Source organism: Eleutherodactylus coqui, chromosome 7 (assembly GCF_035609145.1).
Source record: "Eleutherodactylus coqui strain aEleCoq1 chromosome 7, aEleCoq1.hap1, whole genome shotgun sequence".
Lineage (NCBI taxonomy): Eukaryota > Metazoa > Chordata > Amphibia > Anura > Eleutherodactylidae > Eleutherodactylus > Eleutherodactylus coqui.
In genome coordinates, this window is record NC_089843.1 from 178,211,673 (window position 1) to 178,228,263 (window position 16,591).

The window sequence follows — 16,591 nt, forward strand, 5'->3', positions numbered from 1 at the left end:
GCCCCGAGCTCTGTGAAGTGGCCGGCACTTGTGACTACTGACATGGCTCCCATTGATTTCAATGACAGCTGCACTTGCGGTTACAAGCGCTGACCACTGCACAAAGGTCGGAGCAGAGACTTCCGCTGCTTCAGCTCCAACCCCTGTTTTACTTGCGGCGCTCTCAGTGGGTGCATAATCAGCTGATTGGTCCTGTGGACAGGTAATCAATGGTCTTCTCCCTGGAAAACCCTTTAAGCATTTCTACTTTCATCTTATTGTACCTCTGTCCTCAAGATGTCTAGCTGAGAGTCAGAAGATTCTGTAAGATGACATTCTTTCTAAAGGCTCCTCTTCTAAAAGAGTTGTAGCTGCCAAAATTGTGATGTACCCCTGCCGGACGACTATGTCAGGTCACTCCTAAACTGCTGGATGTGACAGTTTCTGGGCCCTTTTACATGGGCCAATAAGTTGTTCTGATCCCCACAATCCAGCGAGCATCTAAACGATTGCCATTCGATCTAAATGCATGCACCAGCGGAAAGAATAATTTGTTCTCTTATCATTCGTCGTTCAGTTTATGCAGGAATAAAAACTGAATTACAATCGTCCGGTGTAAACAGGCAGTCATTCATCTATGCACCACTGCCTGTTTACTGTGAATGGAAGCGGGAGGGCCGGACCAATATTCGACCAACTGCACCTCCATTCACTCAGCGATGATTGTTCCTGTGTAGCAGTACAGGAGCAATTATTGCTGGGACGGCCTGTCATTGCATCTAAGCCCTAAAGGCTGTCCTGTGTAAAAGGTTCCCTACCCACCAGAGACACAGCAGCGTCTTGGACTAATGCAGCTCATGTCCTAATCTCAAGCATTTGCAAAGACACTTTGTGGAGGTCTTCATATAAGTTCATTAAGCGTTATAGTCTTGATTTAGTACTTCAGAGGAAGCTAGTTCTGGACATTCAGTTTTGCGTTCCCACAGGTGAATCTTCTTCTTACATCCCCATATGTATGTGCTGCTGTCAGGAGGTACAGAAAAGTATAAACTTACTTACACAATTCTTTCCAATAGTCCGAGCAGCAGCACAACTCTGTCCCACCGATTATTATTGAAAGCATTTCCTGCTCAGAGTCGGGTCTGATTAGTTTATTCCTATCATCTGTTCTGCATGTGCTGCTGCTCGGTCATAGTAATGAAGTACATGCACATTATAATGATTATACTCTATGAACTAGTTAATGTTGTCATCCCACTGTATTACCACTACATGAGAACTTTTACTTGTATGGCTGTAGAAGTAAAATGTATTTTTACTTACAGTACATAATTTACCATAAGGACCAGGGTTAGTAGGTAGAGAGGCAACCATGTCTATACCTGCAGATGGAGCTGCTTAGGCCTCATGTCCATGGGCAAACACGGTTTCCAAGTGTGGAATTCCGCAGCGGTTTCCACCCGTGCCCACAGCCATGAGGCCAAAAATGACACTTTACTCACCTGTCCGGACGCTGCAGGGCTCTCCTCTGTCGTGGCCGAATCTTCTTTCTTCTGCCCAGTACATACGCCATGCTCTCTTTTTTTTAATCTCTTTCTCTCCCGCGGATCCGCAGCACAGTGACAGCTGTGGCTGTGCCGTGGATATGACCGATTCCATTGCCTTCAATAGAAGGCGTCCCTGCGAGATCCGCTGAAAAATGGAGAATTCCGCAATTTCTTCCCACACGTGCGATTCACACACCAGGAAAAAATCCCATCTGCATGCATTAAATTGCCTAGCAGATGCTAATACATCCCTATGGGCTTATAGATCTGAGGATCTCCCGTATGGGAGACACACGTGGATTTTATAACTAAAATACGCCCATGCACATTGGGCCTAAAACACAAATTTAGTCATTAGTCATTTAGGCAGCTTAGTCATTACTGTAATGTCCCCAACCAACGCCCCATGTGGCTCATGGTCAGATCCCTTGCGTGTGGCTCCTTAGCTATAGATAAAATTGGACACCAATGACATCAAAGATGTGATGCCATTGCTAAACCTTATAACCATACTACTGTAAGTTGATGCCAGGCTAAGGACCATATCACTGATACCAGTACAAGATCAGTTATGGGTTTGGTCTTTGGGTGGTTTGAGTTTATTCAAGTTTTTTTATAGATATTCTCTTTTCTGAAATAGCTTAAGGAGCTCAACATCATCTAAAGCCTTGAGAAAAGGTAGGGCTTCCATAAGGGTTATTTGGGCCCCTTAAAGATGAATGCCAGGGCCCATTGAGCACTCATCCTCTATCTTAGACATCGTTATTTACTTTTAGTGGATATTTGAGAGGATTATGTGATTCTCTTTCCCACATGCAATGGGGGAAAGGAAGACTAACGGAGACTCTTGTGGGGTCTTGTCGGTCCCATGGGATGACCACTGGACTACAGAGGAAAGGGGGTGCTATCTATCTACCTATCTACTCCCATGAAAAGATATTAAGCTTAGAAACACCGTATATTGTTACACAATGTGCAAAACACAGATCCCAAAACACAATGGTAAATCTCATTTAATTATCTCTTAATGTATGAACTATCTAAGCATCAACGGAGCGCCATCTGACAGGTCGATAAACCATCTTGACATATTATCTGTGGAACTAAATATCAAATAATTCACCTGGTTTATAACTAATTAGGGCTGAAAACACGTTTGGTATTCTAATTACATACAATACTCGTATTTTATGACAATTTTAGATTGCCACAGGGTAGAAATCATTAGTGGGTAATATGAATGTGAAAATCTAATTAAAATAGATGCCTCTGCTCAAGTTGAAAGAACTGTGATGCTGCTCAGACATAATAGTTTGGGAAGGGCAGAACTTTGAACCGTCTGTTCTATGTATATTTTATTAGCTTGGTGTATTCCTTATTTACATAGAGGATTTATTACTTGTGAGATGCCACAGTCATTTCTTTTGCCATTTGATTCCATTTGAGATGAAAGTAGACCAATCATATAGTGTATTTAGGCTAAAGTGATAATAAAAAGGGCCTTAGCCTCTCAATAAAGACATGTCAGGGTGTATGATTATTCTGCACTTGAAAAACGGTTGAAATTACAGCGTAAAAGGGTTTGACACAATTTTTACAATAGGGCTGTATGGACCTTAATGAAACCTGCTAACAGATGTTACGCCAATCAGCTGCTACCTGACCATTATACTTGACATGCACACGATTCTAAGGATCACCTAGGCAATACACGTATTTTTATAACTAGACATATGTGGTGGTGACAGGTCCCCTTTAAATGTAAAATAGTAAACTATCTAATATACTTACTTTTCTGGAGCAACCAGTGTCAGGCAGCTTCTGCCAAGGCTAATAGGAGCATGGGGGGCATCAAAAGAGGTCTAGGGGCACATGATGAGAACATTGTTCTTCCACTTTACAAGTCACTGGTCAAACCACACATGGGATATTGTGGACAGTTTTGGGCACCGGTACTCAAGAAAGACATATTGGAACTTGGTGGGCAACTAAAGTAATATAAGGAATGGGCGGACTACAATACCCAAAGAGGTTATCAAAATTGGGTTTCTTAAGTTTAGAAAAAAACCTCTGAGGGGCGACCTGATAACTATGTATAAATATATCAGGGGTCAGTACAGAGATCTCTCCCATCATCTCTTTATACCCAGGACTGTGACTGTAACAAGGGAGCGCTCTCTAAGTCTAGAGCAAAGGTTTCTACAGCAGCATAAAAAGGGGTTCTTTACTGTAAGAGCAGTGAGACTGTGGAACTCTCTGCCTGAGGACGTGGTGATGGTGAACTCGCTGAAAGAGGTTAAGAGGGCCCTGGATGTCTGTCTTTCTTGAGCGTTACAATATTACTAATTACTTCAAAAGGGTCAGTGATTCAGGGATTATTCCAAATGCCAAATTGCAGTCAGGAACAATTTTTTTCCCCTAAAATTAGGAAAATTGGTCTCTACCTCATTGGAGTTTTTGCCTTCCTCTGGATCAACATTGCTGGATAACAAGCTGAACTGGATGAATATGTGTCTTTTTTCAGCCTCATATATTATGTTACTATGTTAATTCTGCTCTATTATCCCAACAAGACAGGTTGAAATCATGTCAACTTGGCCATAAATGGCTACTAAGGACGAGCACTGGCCAGCAGTAATTTAACACTGTGTATTTAGAACAATGGGTTAATTTATTTACAGTTTATCTAATGCCCTCTTTTACACTGAATAAGAATCAAATAATTCTCGTTTGCCTGAGCAAATGAGCGATGACGTCATCACCAGCTCGTCCGCGCTCGGGCAGTGTGTGTTTATTATAACCGATTCTCATTGAGATCCATGCGGTTCTCGTTCACTAATCGTTCAGGCTCACATTCTAATGTGAAGATCAGTATTTAAGCTGCATAATGAGTGAACGGGCCGGCACTGACTTTTATGACAGCTGAACTTAAGCGACAAACGAGAGGCAGACAATTCTTGTTCATCATTCAGTCGTTGGCTCACGTTGAAGCTCAACAATTATCATACAGTTCTGCTCGTTTGAACGATTTTCTGTACAATAATCGTTCCGTGTAGGCACAGCATAAGATAGACCCCATCTAGAACAATGGGTCTTAAGGTTTGCTTGGCTGGCTTATGACTTCTCCAGGTATCGGGCCAACAGTTGGAGAGGAGACAATATTGTAAGGCAAATATTAAGATATGTCATGACTAACGAACAACACAATGAACAGACAAGTTGTCAGGAGCACAGACCTTTTCAACTTCCATAGGTGAGGCAGTAGGTGCAGAGCCCAATGGACCATGAACCAACGGTCCCAATATAGTCCAAATTGTAGAAGTCTTTGACAAAGACCTTTGGGTCGAAACGTTGTGCAATCTTTTTGTCGCAGAGGAATAAAGAAATATGGATTAAGATTCTGCAGCTACTGACTGCGGCCCTTAATGAACAATAGAACGTCTATGTGAACATAGGCATATAGACACTTTTTGTAAATAGTATATGAGATGGGCTTGAGAGTACATTTGGGCAGGAAGCTTGCCTATAGTTCTGATGAGATGCCTTGTACCTGTCCCCTAATACAGGCGTGACTCCTGATGCGATGGAAATCAAGGGCTTTCCTTGTCTGATATGCTGACTAGGATGTAGAGAAGATTACAGCTAATAGGTGATGGATTTTATGTTGACCTAACGTCCATTTTACATTGGACGACAGTCGTCACCACTTAGGTCGTTAGTGCTCATGCAGGGCGTTTAGACTGACGGACTTCACTGCTGGATTGTGGACTTATTGCTCAGCGCTTTACCTTCTAATTGAAGCGCTGAGTAGGGAGCGTTTACATGCAACGATAGGCACACAATGGTTTACATTTACACTGGACAATTATCGCTCAATTTCGTGTATTTGAATGAATTTTGAGGAATAATCGTCCCATGTAAATGGTTTATAAGTCTATATTTATTGTACGACTCCTACCATAAAAGACTGCGATTGTATGATTAGAAAAGTGTCAGAAACATCTTTTCTAATTGTATCCTCAATTGGTAAAGTAAGCACCTGTCATTACTGAAGGGGGTGTCACTAGCCTTAAAGGATAAGTCATCAATAGTTGTTCAGCTGAGGTCCGTCTCTCGAGACCCCAATGATCAGCTGATTGTGCCCCCGCTGCCAGTGCCACAATTACACAGGGATTGGAGCGGAAGCAGCGGAAGTCTCCACTCCAACCTTTGTGAAGTGGCTGACGATTGAAACTGCAGGCACGGCTCTCAGCAATACTATGTACAAATTGTATTGGGGGACTATATTATATTATTATACTGTATTAGGTAGTACATCACAAGGCAGAGGGTATCAACAGAAGGTTATGCACAGAGCAATATCCGACCAAAGGCTGTGGTCTTGGGAAGTGACATCACTAAGTGTCATATCAACTGGTACTAGATTGATAACTTTGTTCTAGTGGTCCGAATTATGGTTCCCCCCTACCCTACCCCCCCCCCCCCCCCCCCCCCCGCATCCCTTGTCATGCTTTCCTTTAATCCCTATTGCTTTCTACCCCCTTTAAGGTTTGGAACAAGGAAACGAGAAATAGCTACCTCTAGTAAGACCATGCTGGATAATGGCAGATGGTGTCTCATAGGAAGCAATTCTATTTGTTTCTTGCAATGAATGATGATTTGGCATAGTAGGAGTTATACGGCGTTGATGATGTACTGCTGGCTCAGATCTCTTTGGAAAAGTTTGCGTGGAGTAGGAGTGATATCCATTATGAAACACCGGCTTGTCTATATGTTGTTCTGCGGTACCATTTTTGACATCAGACAGTTCACAAATAGGTAAGAGTGGTTTAGAGCATACGAGAGACGAGTTAGACTCCGATCTTGCCCCAAACTCCTCGACTTTGGGTTTTGTAAGGGACAAGCCATCACATTGGGAGACGTCTTCTGCTACGACCTTTTCATTTTCTTCTTGCGTACTAATGGAGATTGGGCTGGCAACATTTTGTGAGGTAGAAACCGGGTGGCAAAAATACTGTTTGCTGGAATGCTGATTTGTACTGTTTGGCAGAGAATCGGCTTCGGAGGCTGAATCATCCATAAAAGTGAAGTCTGTTGGTGTTTGTGGAGCCGTTGTATGATCGGTGGATACAACTAGTGATTGCAGCGAGTGTTCGATATAATCTTCAATAGTGCTTTGTTGTACCGTTTTAACAAGTAAAGGGTTGGTTTCAGGATGGGTGTGAACAGTTTCCTTACACCCCGATGTTTGTGATGGTGAAGGTGTTGGACACTGAGATCCATGCTTGGAGAATCTGTAATGGGATGAAAATGACCGGGGAAGAAGTTTCCTTGAGGAATGTTTAATAGAACGCCTGGTTTGATCCTCTATAAATCCTGAGTCATCTCCTTCATTCTTACCCAAACAGTTTGTGAAGACATTTTTATGAGAAGATTCCTTCTTTCCTTCAAAGTTTTCAGTTAAAGATCTAGTGATTTTCTTCCTACATGAGCCAGGAATACTACTGGAGCCCTTTAATTTGACCTTAGACTGCTCTTCCAAATCAAGATCCTTGAGTTCATTTTGGGATGCCTCAGAATTGCTTGTATCTTGGTTACACTTGTATCTTCGATCACTGTCTTTTTTGTATTGAAAACTTAAAGATGGAGTGCGAAATATACTACGCCGTTTTCCGGTGCTACCTGAGCTGGAATTGGTGCTAGAAGGGGAAGAGCTGTGCAGTCCACCAGTATTGTTGGAAGAAGGTGAGGAAGGCAAGGACTCTTGTCTACGGCTTAAAGTGCGTCTAAATATTGGCAGCCTGGAGACAAGTGTTGAGCGCTTTGTTCCTACGTCCCCCATCAGAACTGAGGTTTGTGCCTGTGAAAACACAACAAAAAGAGAATTGTGATTTTTTTTTTACCATAGTGTCATGGGAAAGACACATAAATCCATGTACAGTTATAGCAGAGCTCAACTTGTCACATATGGAGGGGCATGTGACCCAAGCGTCATCATGCCTCCTCCACTGAACAACGTGTGCCTTAAGGTGGCTTTGCACAAGAGATTTTGAACAGCCTAAAAGGCCCATTTAGACCATTTTTTGTTGCCCACCAGTGCCTTTTCGAGACACAGACTAGCTTGGCAGGTATCAACTGATGGTAGATGTCTCTTAAAAAGGTATAACACAATGTTGGGTTTTTCTGCTGATCGCCAGGTGCTGTAATTGAAGAGTACTTCATGCCAAATGACAGATCTGTACCCCATCAATTGAAGCTCAGATTAGGCCACAGATCAGATCAGTGAGCGATCTGTGGCTTTGCCCCAATTGTCAATTTTACTTATGGTCTCGTCATCCAAGTTGACAACCTTCACAGACCAACCATGAATGACAAGTTGATCAGAAAACGTCCGTCTGAAATCCCTAATGTATGGCCAGTATTATTCTGAGTTCAAATTGATAACCAGTTTTTAGAAAACTACAAAATCAGAAACATCTTCACTAGAGATGAGTGAGCATTGTCCTTAGCAAGTATACTCGCTCGTCTCTAATCTGCCCCAATCCTACTCGTCTATCCCAAAGTTTAAGCTGCTATAAACCAACTGAACCAACTAAGCGAAGGCAACAGATAGGTGAAGCAGAAAAGTGAGTTTATACACAACTGAGCCGTATATAGCATAAATACAAATTAAATGGCTCAAAACTCCCAGATGCAAGGAAAACCCCGTTTTATCAACTAGAATACGCCCAAAGGTAATTATGCAAACTGACACCTAACGACAGAGATCAAGATCAGTAGTACATCAATCCATGATAAAAGTTACATATTGTATTCCCTAGCACAATCATATCATCCCGTTTGTAAGTAGATACTGTTGAGAAGAGCACATGGATTGGCGAACACCAACAGGACTGATTTTAAAACAGATATTTTTGGTATAACTTACCGTAAAATCTCTTTCTCGTCGCGTTCATTGGGGGCCACAGCCTAGACCATGGGATATAGCCACTGCCCTAGGAGGCGACACTAAGCAAAAAAGTGTTAGCTCCTCCCCACCTGGCTATATCCCCCCTGCAGGCACTCAGCTAATTAGTCTGTCTGCAAGCAGTAGGAAGCCAGTGGGAGTACGATTATACATATTATGTTTTTATACATACCAAAAACAACCTCTTTGGCACAATTTTCTGCCGAACCATGACCGAAGAACAGAAAGTTCCAGCAACCGCCTAAATAAATAAGGGGTGGGTGCTGTGGCCCCCAATGAACGCGACGAGAAAGAGATTTTACGGTAAGTTATACCAAAAATATCTGTTTCTCGTCCGTATCATTGGGGGCCACAGCCTAGACCATGGGACGTCCACAAGCAGTCCCGAAAACAATATATTGGGTGGGCATTCAGAGTTCGGCTGTGCGGTCAACGACCGCCGTCTGCAAGCTCTTCCGGCCAAGAGCGGCGTCGGATGATGCAGCTGTGTGGACCTTATAAAATTTTTAGAACATATGTAAGGAAGTCCAGGTGGCTGCCTTACCCTCCTGAAGGGCTGCGGCTCCGTGACGGACTGCCCGGTAAGCCCCTACCGCCCGTGTGGAGCGGGCCGTAACCCGACATGGCGGCAAGCTCCCTGAGGTGCGATACTTCTCTGTTATCAGGGACCTTATCCATTTGGATAGGATGACTTTTGAGGCTGCCAAGCCCCTTCGGGTCCCCTTCGGAATAGCGAAGAGGGTGTCGGTCCTACGAAACGTCTTTGTTCTTTTCACATAGATCCTCAGCACCCTTACCACGACCAAGGTGGTGCAGCATTTATTATTATATATATTTTTTTTTTTTTTTTTTGTACTGGATCTGGACGAAAAGAAGGCAAGACAATTTTCTTCATTAGTCTGACAACAGAGATACCACCTTTGGTAGTAACTCGGGTGATGGCCTCAGCACTACTTTGTCCGGATGGACGGTCCTATATGGCGCCTGTAGAGACAAAGCCGCCAGCTCCGAGAACCTACGGATTGACGTAATGGCGACGAGGAATACCACTTTCCAGGCCAGTAGTCTCCTTCAGCGGCTCAAACGGCTGGCCCGTCATAGTGTCCAACACGAGATTAAGGTCCCAAGTTTGGACCGGGGGTTTAAACAGGGGTGTCGTATGGACGACTCCCTGCAGGAATGTACGTACTGCCATCCTCTTTGCGATTGGTTTTTGGAACAGTACCGTTAATGCCGACACCTGTCCCCTTAACGAGCCTACCCTCAATCCTACCTCGAGGCCTGATTGTAGGGATGCAAGAATTCCGGCCACCGACAATTGTATCGGTTGTACCCGCCCCTCCTCACACAGGTGAAGGAGCGCTTCTCAGACTCTACAATAAATTGCAGATGAGGCTGGTTTTCCGGCCCGTATCATAGTCTGGCTAACCTTCTCCGAATAGTCCTTCCTCCTCCACACCTCGTTCTCAACGGCCAAGCCGTCAAATGTAGAGACTTGGAATTTGGGTGTAGAAAAAAAGGCCCCTGGGATAGCAGGTCTCTTTGCTCTGGAGGATGCCACGGTGTGTCGAGCCGCATTTCTATGATGGTCGCGTACCAGCTTCTTCTTGGCCAGTCTGGTGCTATTAATATTGCTGATCATCCTTCCTGCTTGATGTTCCCTAGGATCCTCGGTATGAGAGAAATGGGTGGAAATACGTATAGGAGCTTGTACTCCTCCCACGAAATGGTCAGCGCCTCCGCTGCCGCTGCTCGTGGATCCCGCGCTCGGGACATAAATGAGTGTCGCTAGTAATTTAGTCGGGACGCCCTGAGGTCCACGTCTGGCGAGCCCCACTTCCGGCATATCGTCCGAAATACTTCTGGGTGCAGCCCCCATTCGCCGGGATCCACTGTTTCTTGTCTTAGGTAATCCGCCACCCAGTTATCTCTATTCCGGGCAATGTAGACTGCGGACATCGAGCTCAGATGCTTCTCCGCCCACGCTAGTATGCCTGTTACCTTGCTCATTACCGACACGCTCCTTGTTCCTCCTTGTCGGTTGACATAGGCCACCGCTGTGGTGTTGTCCGTTTGAACGCGTACCTTCTTTCTCTTGAGATTGGGCCCGAAGTGTCGGAGAGTCAGGTAGATGGCCCGCAACTCTAGGATGTTAATCTGTAGCCTTGTCTCTTTTTGAGACCACACTCCTTGAACCGACTGGTCCCCTAGTGTTCCGCCCCAACCTGAAAGGCTGGCGTCCGTCGTCACTACTGTCCAGCGACTTGGGCTCAAAGGCCATCCCGCCTGAAGTCTCCCAGGTCCCCGACACCACTTCAGTGACTTTTGGAGTTGAGGGGTTATCTGGATTCGCTGTTCCAGGGTCATCCGGACCCTATTCCAGCGTGCCGATATCAAGTGTTGTAGTTTCCTTGACTGGAACTGGGCAAACGGAACCGCCTCGAATGCTGCCCCATCTGGCCCAGGGTAGCCATTCTGAGGGTTAACGGTTTCCCCTGTATTAGGGACCGGACCCCCTGCCGGAGCTTGTCTACCTTTGCTTGAGGTAGTCGGACCCGGTGCTGGCTGGCATCGAATATCATGCCCAATACTCCAAGTGTTGCGTCGGTATTCGGCATGATTTTTCGCGGTTCACTATCCAGCCGAATTCTTCTAGAATCTTCATCGTGACGTGTAAGCTTTTGATGTTGCCGTCCCCCACGGTGCCTTTATTAGTATATCGTCCAGGTATGGAATGGCTGATATACCTTCCGCCTGGAGCGGCGCCATCACTGCTGCTAGTACCTTCGTAAAGACCCTTGGAGAGGTAGACAGGCCGCATGGCAGTGCCGTAAACTGAAAATGCCTTCCCTGTGTTTCGAAACGAAGGAATTTTTGATGTGTTTCCCGAATCGGGATATGGAGATAAGCGTCCTTGATATCTATTGATGACCGCAATTCGCCTGGTTGCATGGAGGTTATCACGGACTTGATTGGCTCCATCCGGAAATGTTTTGTTCTGATGAATTGGTTCAACCTCCTTGAATCCAGTACCGGCCTCACTCTGCCGTCCTTTTTGGGTACAAGAAAAAAGATTCGAATAGAACCCTTGCCTCTCTTGTGCCCCCGGTACCGGTTTCACAACCCCCTGTGCCAGAAGGTTCCGCCCTGCCTGCTGTCGGCTGGCTACTCCTTCCGGGGTGGTAGGCACTCCGGACCTGCAGAATGCATTCCGTGGGAGAGTCGTGACTTCGATTGCGTAACCGGATGTCACAATTTCCTGCACCCACTTGTTGCTCATGCGCCTCCCCTATGTCTCCCGAAATTGGAAGAGCCTGCCCCCCCCCCCCCGTGGTGACACTGGGTGGGGGCAGCATCTCATGCCTTGCTTTCTGATCCCGCTGTTTTAGATGTTCCGGGTCGGGATCGCCAAGTTTGCCTTGTTTTTGAAAGAGGGGCCCCTCTTTGCGTCCGTCGGGGTTCTTGTAGACTAGGACCACTGCCCCGACCCTGGGCGGGATGAAAAACGCCGAAAGGATCTACAACAAATGGTTTCCTTTTTTAGTGGAACCTTCTCCTTTCTTGCCGGCATTTGTGGTAACGACGTGCTCTTGCCGTCTGTAGCGTCCTTTATCATGTCATCCAGTTTAGGTCCAAACAGCCTGTTTCCTTCGAATGGCAATTTTGTTAGGGCCATCTTGGATGCTGTATCTGCTGACCAGCTTTTTCAGCCAGAGAGTTCTCCTTGCCGCAACCGATGCAGCGGACGCCCGGGCGACGAACTTGGCTGCATCTATTTCTGCTGCGCATACAAATTTGTTTGCCTGTATGACGTTGTCTGTTGGTTTGAGCAACCCATTTGGTGGAGAGCCTGCTACAGTGTCTCTCCGTAGCTGCTTGGCCCAGGCTATGGATGCCTTGCTGACCATGCGGTCGCAAACATCGGCTGTAAGGCGGTGCCTGTGGCTTAAAACACGGTTTTTGCCCACTCATCCAGCTTCCTGTCTTGAGGATTAGCCAGCATTGCTACCTCGGCTGTTGGCAGTGCTGAACTTCTAGACAGTCGCGAAACTGGCGGGTCAACTACCGGAGGTACCGCCCAACCCTTTTTCAGGCCCCCTGGGAATGGATATGTACTTTTCCGAGTCTTCCCGGATTGCCTAAATTTCTTATCCGGGTTCTGCCATTCCCTGTTAAGGACCTCCGAAAAATCCGGATGGTCTGGGAAGACCTGTCGCTGTCTACATGACACCGCGGAAGGAGGCGTCTCCACTGTTTCTTCCATTACTTGGCGGGTTTCTCTTATGGATATTACCAGGCCGTATATTAGGCGGGCTAGGCGACACCTGTTCCTCGTCTAGTTCCGAAACTGACGAGCCTGCCGAGTGGTCGTAGTATTCAGACCCACTGCCCTTGCCTGCCGCTTGCGCCGTATCCCGGGGCGCCCATGAGCAAGATGCTCGAGGGGACTCATGGCGAGCCCGGGCTGGTCTCGCAGAATAACCGGGACCGTGAAGAATGCCTTGATCTATGATTAGTATGCACGGACTCCCTGGACCCATGATGGCCATGATAGTCCCTGGATAGTCTGGACTTTGAGGGTCTAGACGACCTCCCGGTATGGCGCGATCTATGGGGAGTGTCCACGCTGCTACGGGACCTCCTCCTCTTGCGTGCCCTCCCTCGTGCATATTCCGAGGAGGACGTGTCTGAGCTGGACTCTAACCGGCGAAAAATCGCCGCAGAGAATATGGCCCAGCCAGAAACGGCAGCGGCCAGGGACCTTGCCCTTTGGGGTTCGGGCCCTGGCTCCACAGGGGCGGCGGGGGGCACCGGGGTCCCTGGAGCTGCACGCACCGCGGCACATCTAGCGCAGCGGGGGTCGACTTGACCGCAAGCGAACTTAACGCTGCAGATAGTGCAAGCGCCACGCTTCACCCTCCCCTCGGCCGGGCTGGAACCCTCTGATCTAGGGTCAGACATGGCAACAGAAAACAATTCCCAGGTAGCGGGTAAGCTAAGTACCGTTACAGGAATGCCTGCAGGGGGGACGGGGAGGGCAAGGGGAGAACACCGCAAAGTGCTGCCTTGGGCAGGGCTTACCCGGTCTAGCATCTGTTTCTGCGGTTCCCCTGGTCCAGCTGGAGCCTCTGGTCCTGACGCTTGGATGCTGTCGGAAGTCGACGCTGGTGTACCATACGATCTCGCGGCGTTGGTGACCCGGCAGGTGCTGTGGCAGGGACTGCTGCGGAGTTATTCCTGCTGCTGGTGCCCGAGACAGGAGGTGCTGCTGCTGTCCGGGTGCTTTCTGCGTTGCAGAAGGAAACTGCCGAGGAAAACTGCAGGGCTGCAGGGCTGCACGGCTGGAAGGCTGCTGTGTGCTTCAGAGAGCTGCAGGTGCTGGGCTCAGAGGTGTAGCAACTGAAGTGCCCAGGAGCGCGGCCATTTCTCTGTCCATGCGGACTTTTTAACTCATCCCGGTCGGAGGGGGCGTGGCCTGGCCCGGAAGCGTCCCCCGCGACCCGGAAGTGACGCTTTCCGGCCGTGACGACGGCGCTCCGCCCCCCGGAGCGCCGTGCCCGGAAGTGGCCTGCCGGCCAGCGCCCCGGCGTCCTGCAACACGCAAGCTTCTATCCCTGGGCGGGAGAGCTGCCGCTGCCGCCGCCTTTGCCGCTGCCATCGCCGCTGCCATCGCCGCTGTCATCGCCGCTGTCATTGCCGCTGTCATCGCCGCTGCCGCTGCCCCCGCCGTTGCCACCGCCGGCGTCCTGATGCTCCTTAAGGTATGCTGTCTGCGCCGGAATACCTGCGCCGTCCATAGTCCCAAGGGGGGTGTCTTCCTGGGAGCCACAGCCTGCCTTGCGTCGACCACTCCAGCAGTGCTGCCCCCTACGCGTCACCGTCAGACAGTGCGCTACTCCAGGGAGGGGGAGCCCTATGGCTGGCGGGTAACCGACTCAGATGCGCATTGCATGGTCGGGCCCCTTTTTCTTCTCTGGGTGAGACGCCGCAGTAGTGGTGGAGACACCCCCTGCCTGCGTCTCCCCCGGGAGGCCAGTAGAGCCAGGGAAAAGCCCCGACTCCCCGGATTCCCGCGAATAGCCACGTCTGCCTCCTAGCAGACACTAAGCTAAAGACTAATTAACTGAGTGCCTGCAGGGGGGATATAGCCAGGTGGGGAGGAGCTAACACTTTTTTGCTTAGTGTCGCCTCCTAGGGCAGTGGCTATATCCCATGGTCTAGGCTGTGGCCCCCAATGATACGGACGAGAAAGTACCCTCCGCCTGCAGTTTTTATTATGGCGGCATGGTTGCTGCTAAAATGATAGCTGTGGGATGAGAGTGGAGTAAGGGTAGTTTCACACCTGCATAGGGATTCCACTTTCTTGCTCCATTCGGCTAAGAGGAATCCTGGCTGCTGAACAGTACCATCCCTGGACGGAACTGAACAGTGCCGGGGGACTGCATTGACTAATAAGGGGCCACGAGCTTTCCACCCACCTGCACAGCTTTTAGACGAAAGAAAAAGGGGTGCATGTCGGAGTCTCCAATGCAGAAGTGAAACCACCTTCTTAGAGGTCGCAGGGACGGTAATAGTTACTACATGCAACAGAGGGGCGGGAATTCAGATGCTGCTTTGCAACTGATTGGAGCAGGACTATTTAAGGTCGGCTGCACACGGACGGATTTGCATTGGGGAGTCCGGAGTGGAATCCGACCCAGTCGTATGCAGCCGGCCAGAGACAGCATGGGAAGTCTGTGAGAGGAAGTAAAATACTTGCAGAATGGCTGGCTTAAGGCTTCCTTGCCCTCACACACACACACACAGACACACACACACCTGTAAGTAGATTCGAAACAGCAGGACAGCAGAAAATAGGAAAATCTACATGGAAAACTGAATTGATAGAACTCAAACTAAGTGCAAACAGCAGCTAAACAATACCTTGGCTGCTTTTGAAAAGTTTTTGCAAACTCTGGTAAGTTTTTTTTCTTGTTAACAGCGGATTCCTTTATTATGCTGCACATCTGTAAAGTAGGCATGCAAGCTGATAATTGTCCAGGTAGTAAAGGGCAGCTGCAGGGAGATTAATACTCAGTATATGATATACTTATGAAGTACAGGCTCAGACTGTTGTCTGTTGACAGTCTTTATTAAACCTTTGGTTAGTTAGAGATTTGAGGGGCGTTTATTCAGCCGTGGAAGTCATATATGTGAAGGAAATAGAACTGTAAAAGCAAAATATGTTATTTAACTCAGTGCTCTGAAGACCATATTATAGGCTGATAGTGACTTTGATTTAAGAGGTGTTGATAGAAGCCCCTACAGAGGATCTGCCAGCTCTCCCCACATGTCTAGAGGGATCCTTCCTGTTACAATGGCCTCGGGATACAATTTTTTCAACATACGATCGTCTTTTCTGGGTCATTGTAACTCAAAACCAGATTCAACATTCTGTGTCACAGAAAGTCCGGATCTGCTGGACCATCCCTGTGTTACTGCAGTGCATGCAGTGTGGGCGGTCTAATGGCGCCTCCCCACAATACAGTGTGGTACTACATTCACCCTTCACCTGTACCAGGATGAGCTACTCCTGTACATAGCACGTGGCTTCATTTGATTTTTTGGTACACAAATGTACCCTGAAGAAGCTGCCATCCTCAATACAGACAGTGATTTACAGCGTCCAGCAGCTTTTATTTACTTCTACATGGAAGGCCGTGCTTCATCTGTATTAGTTATCCGCTAAATGTTCTTTAATCCTCATTTTGTTTTACTTTTTGTGACTAAATCATTAATGTAAATAAATCCTGCAAAAACTAATATATTCCGTGTAAAAGTTGTTTTCAATGTTTGCCACTAGAGGGCGAGCTACGCCAAGTAATAACGGTCTGCTTCACCCTGCAATAAGCTGCTTTGTGCTTAAGAGATTTATGATAGCACAAGTGCATTTATGGCATCAGACACTTCAATCCATTCGCACACAATGGACAAAATATAAAAAATAACATAAAACTGAATATTTCATTGATATTACAGTAATTCTGGTCCTTGATGTGAATGACAGCTAAAGCTGTGTGGAGGAGGGCCGCGTCCCCAGCACTCTGGTGGGACCCAT

At 47.5% G+C, this 16,591-nt stretch overlaps 1 protein-coding gene across 1 annotated transcript in view; it reads right to left on the minus strand.

The window, feature by feature from the left end:
* CCSER1 (coiled-coil serine rich protein 1) overlaps positions 1–16,591 on the minus strand; it is an 803,172-nt gene that overhangs the window by 683,132 nt on the left and 103,449 nt on the right. The window contains exon 2 of the mRNA XM_066574037.1: positions 6,105–7,386. Coding sequence (XP_066430134.1) covers positions 6,105–7,368 — 1,264 coding nt within the window. The 5' untranslated portion in view covers positions 7,369–7,386. The remainder of the gene's footprint in view (positions 1–6,104; positions 7,387–16,591) is intronic.